Consider the following 10,526-nt stretch of genomic DNA (forward strand, 5'->3'; position numbering starts at 1 on the left):
ATTTTTCTTTTATTGTTTTTCTAAAAATGCTTAGTTTTTGATACATAGAAGTAACTTTTTTTTTTTTTTGTAAAGGTAAAAATATATTAAAAAATAAAGAAGGAATATACAAATAACATGGGGCATACCCCCCAAAAAAAGAGGGCCTCCATGACCAAGGAAATCCTAGCTGCCTGGTTGGGGCAACATGCCCCAGAACAAAGCAATAGGAGAAAAAGACTAAGCTCATAGAAGTAACTTGTTTGTTAGAACTACATCTTTTTTAATAGGCTGTTTGAAATGCTCTAAATTAAATTTAATTAAAATATTTAATAAAATTTTATGTTTGCAACCATATTAAGTATCAAAAATTAAATTTTAAATGGTACAAAAATAAATTAGAGACTAACCTATCTAATTTACTACATTAAAGAAAAAAAAATTAATGTTAAATCTAGCTTTTTAAAATATTCAGCTACCTCAATATTTTTAGAGAAATTTGAAATAATAAAATGAAGATAATAAGGATAATATAAAAATAAAATAAAATAAATTTTATCTTTTTAAAAAAATATAAATTCAATCTGTTTATATATCCAAACAATATATGTAAAAATTTGATATTTACGTTCTTAAAATAAAAAATTTAGAATTATACTTTTTTCCAATTTTATATTCATAACTAAATTTGTATTTTTTTTTAAAAGTTTACAATAATGGTAATATAAGAAAATTTGACTGCAACAATAAAATAATTTACAAGTGAAAAAATAATTGTTTAAAAATTTCTACAAAAAGTGTTTTAAGCAAAAAAAAAAAATGAGAGTACAAACCACTTAAATGATATTTTTTTAACTATATGGAGAATAATATAGGTATCATAATTAAATATGAACTTAGAAGATAAATTATTAAAGTGATCCTATTGTTTCTAAAAAAAATAAAATCATAGAACTTATTTATTTTTTAAAAGTGAATTTATCGGTACTTTTTTCAAGAAAGTTTAACTCAAATCCCTAGTATAATATTAAGACAAAGTTTGTATACACTTTGTCAACCTATCTCTTTGAAATCCATGACAAACAACCTGTCTTGCTCTACTCCTCCTTCAGCAAAATCCTCTGGACATTCTTAACAAGATTCAAAAACTCTTGCTAGCACCATCCCTCACCTCCACCATGCTAATCAATGCCATCAAGCTATTGCCACCATCTACTCCACCTTCAAGAAAGAAAGAAATAGGTTGATAAAGTGGTGGCACAGTGGTAAGAGCTTGGGACCAAGAGGTTTGCTCCCTTTGTGGTCTCAGGTTCGAGCTCTATGGTTGCTCATATGATGACCACTGGAAGCTTACATGGTCATTAACTTCAGGACCCGTGGGATTAGTCGAGGTGCGCGCAAGCTGGCCTGGACACCCACGTTAAACTAAAAAAAAAAAAAAAGAAAGAAAGAAAGAAAGAAAAAAAAATCCAAGGCTTATATCAATATACAAAACCACCATTAACCCATTGAGAAAATCACCAAGATCTTAATCCATCATCTTAATCTACTACCAACCAACCACCAAATTCACTATAAGCTAAGATATTGCCCACTCAAATATCAATCCATTTGGCCTATTTGTACCCAAAATTTAATAAAATCCAATTCCCCCCTCTTTCACTTAAAATAGTGTTGGCATACATATGAGTGGTAAATATTCTATATTGAAAAAATAATAATAATAAAAATACTTATATATAAGATGAATCCATAACCTATTAGTTTAGGTTTTTGGATTAACGTCGTGCTCATATTCTTGTGTGCAAGCCCAACATAGATCTCCCCAATAATAGTATTAATGCAAATAATTTAGCTAAGTACGTGTTGGTAAATTAGGTTTTTCCATAACTAATGGTACAATATCGGCTAATATGAGTATGAAGATATTATGAATTGAGTTTAATAAAAGTGAAGAACTAGTTGGATTTTTTTAAAAAATACGATATAAAATAGTAAAACATGAATTTTAGGTTAGAGAATAATATAGGTGCAAGCTTCTAAATGAACAGATTTTTGTAAAAGTGGTGAATTCTTAATGACACTAGTAGAAAGATCTCTTTTTTTTTTATTATTAAATATTGTCACATTATAGGAGATGATGTTATAAATAATGTTTCAAGGATTTTAAATGGTGGTATTGGTTATGATTTCATAAATAAAATCATCTTAGTACTAGTGCCATCAAGAATTTACCCTTGGACCCAATAACTCTCCAAAGAAGATCTCCCTGATAAATAACCATCAAAATCAAACATGTGAACCTCTCCCTTTATAACAACCATGAGAAAACCAAGAAACAATAGTCTACCAACATATTAGACTAATAATCAACCAACCTCATCACTATTGAACATTGTTGCTGAAGGCATAAATATAGCTATTATAAGAAAAATACTTTCACTAACCAACAACAAAACCCCTCAACAACAAGGCAACATTATTATCGTTAACAATGTATTTTTTACTCACCATCTCCTTATCTTATTGACTATCATCTATAAACAATTAAACACTAGAACCATAACACTCAAACAAGCAAAAATCAAATCCTCCAAAGAGAAAAATATTTAAACTAAAGGAATTAAAAGAAAAGAATAAGAGAAAAACCAATAGGAATTATAAAAGAAGATAATTTAATAAGAAAAAAAAGAAAAGAAAAAATGAGACAAAAAAGGAGATGAGAGATGTAAACAATGTATTATTGGCATTTAATTTGTTGCTCAAATCAAAAACATCCTAGTTCACTTGCATTAGAGGCAAACTATTTCACATATATTCTCTTTGCAAGACTTATATTGTTTTTCCTTTTAGTTTTGATAATAATGGTAGTTTTGGGTCAATTTATACGTATTAAGTCTAATTTTTATTTTTAATTGTAGTTTTAAACAAGTCATTCATAAGAAGACTAATACATTTATAGGAAAATGCTTTTTTAAGATATCTTTTAAAACTTAAATCATAAATGATAATATAAGAACAAATCCCGCTTACCAACTAAAATAAACCTCTAAATATGTAAACATTATATTTTAAGAGTTGGTTTAGCATTACGGTGACAATATGAAAAAAAAGCTTGAATATATAATGACATTATTGGTGGAGTGAGGTGGCTAAATCTCAAAACTGACATATTTGAATTTTATTATTTAAAGAATTTGCAATTTAATGATCAACAAGATGAATTGCTCTCGAAACTAGGGAATTCATGGATTTTAAAGATGGGATCTTTAAGTTCTGTCATCAATACTGGGTTGCTGAATGTTTGTGGGCTTTATGCTCTTAATTGAGATATCTCTTTCCAGAATAAAACCGATTTTGAATTATTTATACAAGGAATAAAATATTACAAAAGATTATATACTTTCCTTAAATACAAATTTCAAATATAATGAAATAATAGAAACTAGATTGAATTCCTGCGAGATGTAGCAGAAAGTTTGTTTTTTTTTTTTCAATTGCAAAGGGAGATCAAACTGCCAGGTATATGATGGAAAACTAGCAAATAACAGTATTGGTTGGATTATGTGCTGAAACCCTTTTCCATGGTAATTCTTCTGTGTGTGATTTCCTTCATATGTATTTTGAGTTCGCTTGCATGTCCACACATCCAATTCTACTGATGAGCAGGTTCTGCTGCTGCTGTGGTTAAGGTTCAGAGAGTTATAATTACATAAGAAATGTACAATATGTAAAGCTATAATAAGTGATTTAAATTCAGTCTGCTTAGCAGCTAGGGTTTTTTCTTGGTTTTCTGCAGCGATTTAAATTCATGCTTGTTAGAGTTGGTGAAATGAAACTAAATACCTGCCATTGTTAGAGCAATTGATTTTCTTGACAACCATTTTCAATTCTATATGGTTCTAGTAAATCTAAAAGTTAAAGCAGGAAATTAATTTAGGATCAGACAACATAATATTACAACAAAAGCACAATCTGTCTAAGCAGAAACAAATTGATATCTTGTACAACAGAGAGAAACAAAAATAAACGCAGAATTTAGGAACAGAGTTACATAATTTACTCTGAGAATTTCCTCCCTGAGAGAGATTTATTTAGCGAGCTGGGCCCATCTTCTTCTCCTTGCTGGTACCTTCTTTTTCGAGCATTTTTGGCCCTAAATTGATCGGAAAGTGACCTGTCATTTCCTTTCTCAGACTTCAACTTGTGAATCCTTTCCATGAGCACACGTTTGTTCTTGAAAACATTTCCTTTCACCTTCATGTACATCTCATTGTACATGTGCTTATCAATTTTTTCAAATTCTCTATATTTTCGAAGCAAACGTCTCAACACTCTCATTCTCCTCATCCACAGAACCTTAGATGGTAGCCTTGCTTCTCTCGTTCCCTTCCTCTTTCCATAGCCCGAGTACCTCCCTTTTGTCCTGGCTTCTTTCACTTTCCTAATCCTTGATCTTGAGTGGGTTATCATTGGTTTTCGGATGATAAAACCATCCTTTATGAGCTTCCTTATGTTCATCCCTGCAACAGGCCATTACGCCCTTGTTAATTACTCATGCTTCCAAGAAAGAATTATAATAATCTTACGAAGATTCTTTCCCAGATTACTTTTCAATTGAGCTCATCCATCCTACCAGTAAATCCCAGAAGTTCCATGAAACCGTTTTGATAGAATTAGCATTACTACAGTAAAACAAAAGAAATTGAAGGTGATAGAATACAAGACTTACTGGAATTGGCCATGGAGATTTCAGTGGTCTCATTAGGATCAAGCCACAATTTTCCCTTCCCACAATCGAGTAAACTAGCAGCTAGCCGCTTCTGCAGCCTCAGTGACACCATTGTTATAGATTGGATGAATTGACAACAGAAATTGATCTTAACTTCTCCTATGAAGAGACAATGGTTCAGTTTCTCATGTATATACGAGGGAGGAGACGTGTGGGCTATCTGTCACGCGTTACTTGGGGAGCAAGTATATGTGCTGAGTTGAATGAATTTATTATTAGCTTATTAATTATAACTTAAACAGGCATTTTTTTTCTTGGGGACAAAGTAATTAAGGAACAGAGAATTGTTGTGCAGAAAAAAATGGTGTTAGGGCACTAAACCTTTTCTTACCAGGTTTTGCTTAGCGTTTATTACAAGAAATGAGTTTCAAATCATTAATTATAATTATGAAATTTTAATTAAACACACACACACACACACACACACACACACACACACACACACATATATATATATATATATATATATATATATATATATATATATATATATATATACTGACGAATAACTATTCTTTGGCAATAAGTTTTATCGCCATGCAATCAAAGCTTATTTATATGTTTTTGACAATTAACAAATTGATTTAATTATAAATTAACAAGCTTTACATAAAATTATTCAAGAATTAAAAATCACACATTTTTATTTAAAAATATTTATATATAAATAATTTATTAAAGATTATAAAAAAACATATTTAATAATATATGATATGGTGCAATAAAAAACAAAGTAAAATCAATAGATAAAAACAATGTTATTAAAATCACGATTTAACTTTTAAAATTATATAATTTTATAAGTTAAAATCATGATTTAAATTTTAAAATTATATAATTTTATAAGTTAAAATATATGTTAAATCGGCTTGAAAACTTGAAAAGCCATAAAAACATAGAAAAATATAATATTTCAGTAATGATTAGAGTAGAGATTATATATATATATATTATTTGAAAAAACTTTCAAACTCTAATTACAATACTATTTAGACTATAAAAAATATTTTGATGATATAAATGAGGAACATCAATAATAATTAGAATGTGTTATCCTATTTGTCAAAAACAACGAATGACACATTTATTTTTTTGGTAATTAATAACTTTTTTTTTTAGTATTGTGAAATTTATTTTATTAAAAATATTTATTTTATAATAATGATAGTGTTATAATAAAAATTTGGATATATATTTAATTTTTCTCTCCCTCAACATTGTAATTTATAAAAAAAATAAAACTAAAAGCACACCAAAAATTTAATTAAAATATCACCAATATCATTTAAAATATATCAATAAAACAAATACAACCACATTAAAAAAGAAGAAAAAAAAACACCATCAATAGTGATCGTTTTCAGACAGCAAGTATGATTCACTCCATTGGTGTCTTCGGATTCGTTTTCGATGTTTTTTCATGATACTGGTGGTAACGTGATAAAAGTGGAGCGTGCCTTCAGAATTTCTTTTCCTTCTCAAGTTTGAATGTAGTGTTTTATATGTATGTATGTAATTTTCACCAATTATTTTTCAAACTGAATTATTTTGCCAATTTTTATTTTTAAAAAACCTTGCTCATAAGCAGAAATAGCCCTTTATCTGGTCGTTTCGATCAGGAACGGTTTGCTTTCCGATTAATCAAACCTCGAGATCTCCATCCACTCTTAAACCCTAGCGCCACCACAACCACCGCCACCATGAAACGCTCATTCGACGACATTGGCGTCTCCAAAACCCAAAGCAAACCTGTCTTCTTGACCAAAGCTCAACGCGAGCAATTAGCCCTTCAACGCCGCCAAGAAGAAATCGAACAACAAAAGAAACGCCAACAACTCCTCCTCTCCCAAACCCGCCCTTCCAACTCGGAGTCCGACAAACCCCCATCCAATTCTGACCGCCGTGACCAGCGTGACAGAGACAGAGAGCGCGAGATGGAGAGAGATAGGGAAAGGGAAAGGGAAAGGGAAAGGGAAAGGGAGCGGGAACGGGAACGCGAACGCTCCTCGCGGCGCAACAGAGAACGCGAACGTGAAGAGGAAGCAAAGGCGCGTGAGCAAGCCAGGCTGGATAAATTAGCGGAGAGAGAGCGAGAGAAGGAGCTGGATGCGATTAAAGAGCAATATCTAGGGTCGAAAAAGCCTAAGAAGAGAGTAATAAAACCTAGTGAGAAGTTTCGCTTCTCTTTTGATTGGGAAAACACGGAAGACACTTCTAGAGACATGAATATTTTGTATCAAAACCCTCATGAGGCACAACTTTTGTTCGGTCGAGGGTTTAGGGCTGGAATGGACCGGAGAGAGCAGAAAAAACTTGCTGCAAAGAATGAGAAGGATTTTAGAGACGAACTTCGAAAGAAAGAAGGTGTAGAGAAGAATCCAGAAGAGGCGGCTGCCCAAAAATTGAAGGAAGAAGCTGCTGATAGGTATGACACTTTTGATATGCGTGTTGATAGGCATTGGTCCGAGAAGAAGCTTGAAGAAATGACTGAGAGAGATTGGAGGATATTTAGGGAAGATTTTAATATTTCTTATAAGGGTTCCAAGATTCCGCGGCCCATGAGGAGTTGGGCAGAGAGTAAGTTGACTAGCGAGTTGTTGAAGGCAGTGGAGAGGGTAGTGTATAAGAAGCCGTCGCCTATTCAAATGGCAGCGATTCCACTGGGATTGCAACAACGGGATGTTATCGGGATTGCTGAGACTGGTTCAGGTAAGACTTGTGCTTTTGTTTTGCCTATGTTGACTTATATTTCTAGGTTGCCTCCAATGAGTGAGGATAATGAGGCCGAAGGGCCTTATGCAGTTGTTATGGCACCTACTCGTGAGTTGGCGCAACAAATTGAGGACGAAACTGTCAAGTTTGCACATTATTTGGGTATTAAAGTAGTTTCTATTGTTGGTGGGCAGTCTATTGAAGAGCAAGGGTTTAGGATTAGGCAAGGTTGTGAGGTGGTTATTGCTACTCCAGGTCGTTTGCTTGATTGTTTGGAGAGGCGTTATGCTGTGTTGAATCAGTGTAATTATGTTGTGCTTGATGAGGCTGATAGGATGATTGATATGGGTTTTGAACCCCAGGTTATGGGAGTGTTGGATGCAATGCCATCGAGCAATTTGAAGCCAGAAAATGAAGATGAAGAGCTTGATGAGAAAAAGATTTATCGCACCACTTATATGTTTAGTGCTACTATGCCACCTGCAGTGGAGCGGCTTGCAAGGAAGTACTTGAGAAACCCTGTTGTGGTCACTATTGGCACTGCTGGGAAGGCCACTGACTTGATATCCCAACATGTGATAATGACGAAGGAATCGGAGAAGTCCAGCAGGTTGCATAGATTGCTTGATGAACTTGGAGATAAGACTGCAATTGTTTTTGTTAACACTAAAAAGAATGCAGATATGGTGGCCAAGAATTTGGACAAGCATGGCTATCGTGTGACGACTTTGCATGGTGGGAAGTCCCAGGAGCAGAGGGAAATTAGCCTTGAAGGTTTTAGGACCAAAAGATACAATGTTCTTGTGGCAACAGATGTTGCAGGTCGTGGTATTGATATACCTGATGTGGCCCATGTCATTAATTATGATATGCCTGGAAATATTGAAATGTATACTCACCGTATTGGACGAACAGGCCGTGCTGGAAAGACAGGTGTGGCTTCAACATTCTTAACTCTTGGGGACACAGATGTTTTTTATGATCTCAAGCAAATGCTTATCCAGAGTAACAGTTCTGTGCCTCCTGAGTTGGCTAGGCACGAGGCTTCAAAATTCAAGCCAGGAACAATTCCTGATAGACCTCCTAGACGAAATGACACTGTTTTTGCTCACTGAGAAACTTGGATATTCAGAACACTCTGGAACATGATCTATGTGCAATGTAGTGGTATCTGAAACTTCTTTGCTTACTGCTGCACCAATGGGACTGAGTTTACCACTGTCGGGTATTCAACAATCTAGATTTTAATCATGAAACTCCTGCTGCTTATATTTTCTTGACAGAGTTTCAGCCATTATTCAGTAATAGAAGATTTCATGTTGATATTAGTGGAGAATGTCATATTTGTTCTCTCTCTTTTTTTTTCTTCCTGAATAACGGTGTACCTGACTTGATGTTCTTGAAATATCAAACTTTTTTCTGTCTACGTATTTTTTTTTTCCCATCTTACATTAAATTTTGGCTGCTGCAGTTCTTTGTGATTTGCATTTGTTTTCATCAATTGAAGTTAACAAAAGAATGGGTTGAAATAGATTTATAACTTGATATGTAAAGTTTTTGTGACTCCGAGTTCAAATTCTATCAGTGGAGCTTATGGTTACCTTTATCAAAAAAGGAGGTGTTGGTTGAGACTGGGCCTCTGAATAGAAGCGCAAACGCATGTTTTACCGAGTCTTAGTTCCAAATGTTCTGGGAAGAGTAAAGGGCTTTCCCTTCCCTCTTTCTCCCCAGATATTTCAATCTTTTGTAAGATTTCTTCAGAGTAGTTTGTCATCTGTTAGTTTTCCCATCCATGTGGCCAGGCCTATTACTCTTTTATAAATTCTGTGCTTACTTTATATATTGACATCTTAATCTTGCATTTGTTTTAGTGGGCTGTGGCAGTTTGGGGTGATTTTTCCTTGGTTGCAGGGTCTTCGAGACTTACGTACACAGTTTCCGAGAGGTGATACCAAAGCTCATTTCCATGGTACTTTGGTCCAAAATCTGGTAAGTTACACTAAGATGATACATATCTAATGCTTGATTGAATTTGGTTCCTTTAGTTATCCTTTTATAGTGTTTGGATATGATGTTCTTTCTAGCAATTGGTAGTTCTTTCATTCAACTGATCTGTTCGTTGTTATAGGAAATATAATTATGTTTGTTGCACTAGCTTTGTGTTATGTGCCACATTAATTAAGCTCGTATTGAAGCTCAAGTGATCTGAATTAATCTAAGGGATTATTAAGCATTTGTTCACATCTATTTGCAATACTTCAATTTTCAGATTTTAGGATATGGTTTTGGATGTAGCCAAATCACTTGCATTTCCCCATCCACTTTTGGATTTAGCTCATCAACAGCTTAGTTTTGGTAAAATTACCTTGATGTCAGATGTGCGGTTTTTTCTTGCTCAAATAACATTTCCCTTTCCATGCACTTCACTTTACAGCACCTAAATCATTAAGGATTACAAATGGAAGCAAATTTGACTGTTTAGAACTAAGGGAATAGGTTATATATGAATGTTGTGGTATGTTTAAGCTCGTAAGGTGATTAAAAAAGTGAAAAGAGCAAAGGATATTATGAAGTTTATAATTTGAAGCGAAGATGAATATAAAAGCATCGCCTCATATTTTCCTGAATCTAATTAATCAGCCCCGGGTGGTGATGGAGATTTATTGCGGCCTTCTCCTGTTCATCAACTTGAACCTCGTTCTTCTGCAGCTGATGTTATGATCAGTCATGCTCTTCAGGCCAGTATCTTCTGTTATACATTTGTTCTTTTCTTATATCCTTAATTTTGGCAGAATGTCAAGAGTGCTTTGTCTCCTCGATTTTTTCTTATTGTTGAATTTGGTTTGTTTGGGCACAGGAAATACCAGTCTCCTTAGCAGTTGGGAGTTTGATTTTCTTTTCTTTTCTATTTTTAAATTTTAATAATGCCAGCTATAGTTGAAATTTAATTTCCTAACATTTCATTCAAGGAACGTTTAATCAGAGCAATTGATGCACGCAACGACCATCTGCAATTTTACTGTTCTAAATCTATAATGATTCT

General features: G+C 33.5%; 2 protein-coding genes across 2 annotated transcripts; one reads left to right on the forward strand and one right to left on the reverse strand.

Annotated features, from left to right (window-relative positions):
* Positions 1 to 3,891: 3,891 nt before the first annotated feature.
* On the reverse strand, positions 3,892 to 4,887 carry LOC7462506 (60S ribosomal protein L19-1). The gene is made up of 2 exons (XM_002321483.4): positions 4,712 to 4,887; positions 3,892 to 4,502 (listed from the first exon to the last, which is right to left on the reverse strand). The coding sequence occupies exons 1-2, from the start codon at positions 4,821 to 4,823 to the stop codon at positions 4,039 to 4,041; spliced, it is 576 nt and encodes a 191-aa protein (XP_002321519.1). The 5' UTR covers positions 4,824 to 4,887; the 3' UTR covers positions 3,892 to 4,038.
* Positions 4,888 to 6,128: 1,241 nt separating this feature from the next.
* On the forward strand, positions 6,129 to 8,909 carry LOC7474827 (DEAD-box ATP-dependent RNA helicase 21). Its single transcript, XM_024586761.2, has one exon. It carries the CDS (start codon positions 6,472 to 6,474, stop codon positions 8,596 to 8,598), a length of 2,127 nt encoding a protein of 708 aa, XP_024442529.1. The 5' UTR covers positions 6,129 to 6,471; the 3' UTR covers positions 8,599 to 8,909.
* The last annotated feature ends 1,617 nt before the right edge of the window (positions 8,910 to 10,526 follow it).

Source organism: Populus trichocarpa, chromosome 15 (assembly GCF_000002775.5).
Source record: "Populus trichocarpa isolate Nisqually-1 chromosome 15, P.trichocarpa_v4.1, whole genome shotgun sequence".
In the NCBI taxonomy this organism is placed as follows: Eukaryota; Viridiplantae; Streptophyta; class Magnoliopsida; order Malpighiales; family Salicaceae; genus Populus; species Populus trichocarpa.

What these genes read in the sequence shown, in the direction of transcription:
- LOC7462506 (XM_002321483.4), bottom strand. Translation starts at nt 4,823, where the DNA reads ATGGTGTCACTGAGGCTGCAGAAGCGGCTAGCTGCTAGTTTACTCGAT. An exon ending in AATCTCCATGGCCAATTCCA is followed by an intron (nt 4,503 to 4,711) that starts GTAAGTCTTGTA and finishes GGCCTGTTGCAG; the next exon opens with GGATGAACATAAGGAAGCTC.
- LOC7474827 (XM_024586761.2), top strand. Translation starts at nt 6,472, where the DNA reads ATGAAACGCTCATTCGACGACATTGGCGTCTCCAAAACCCAAAGCAAA.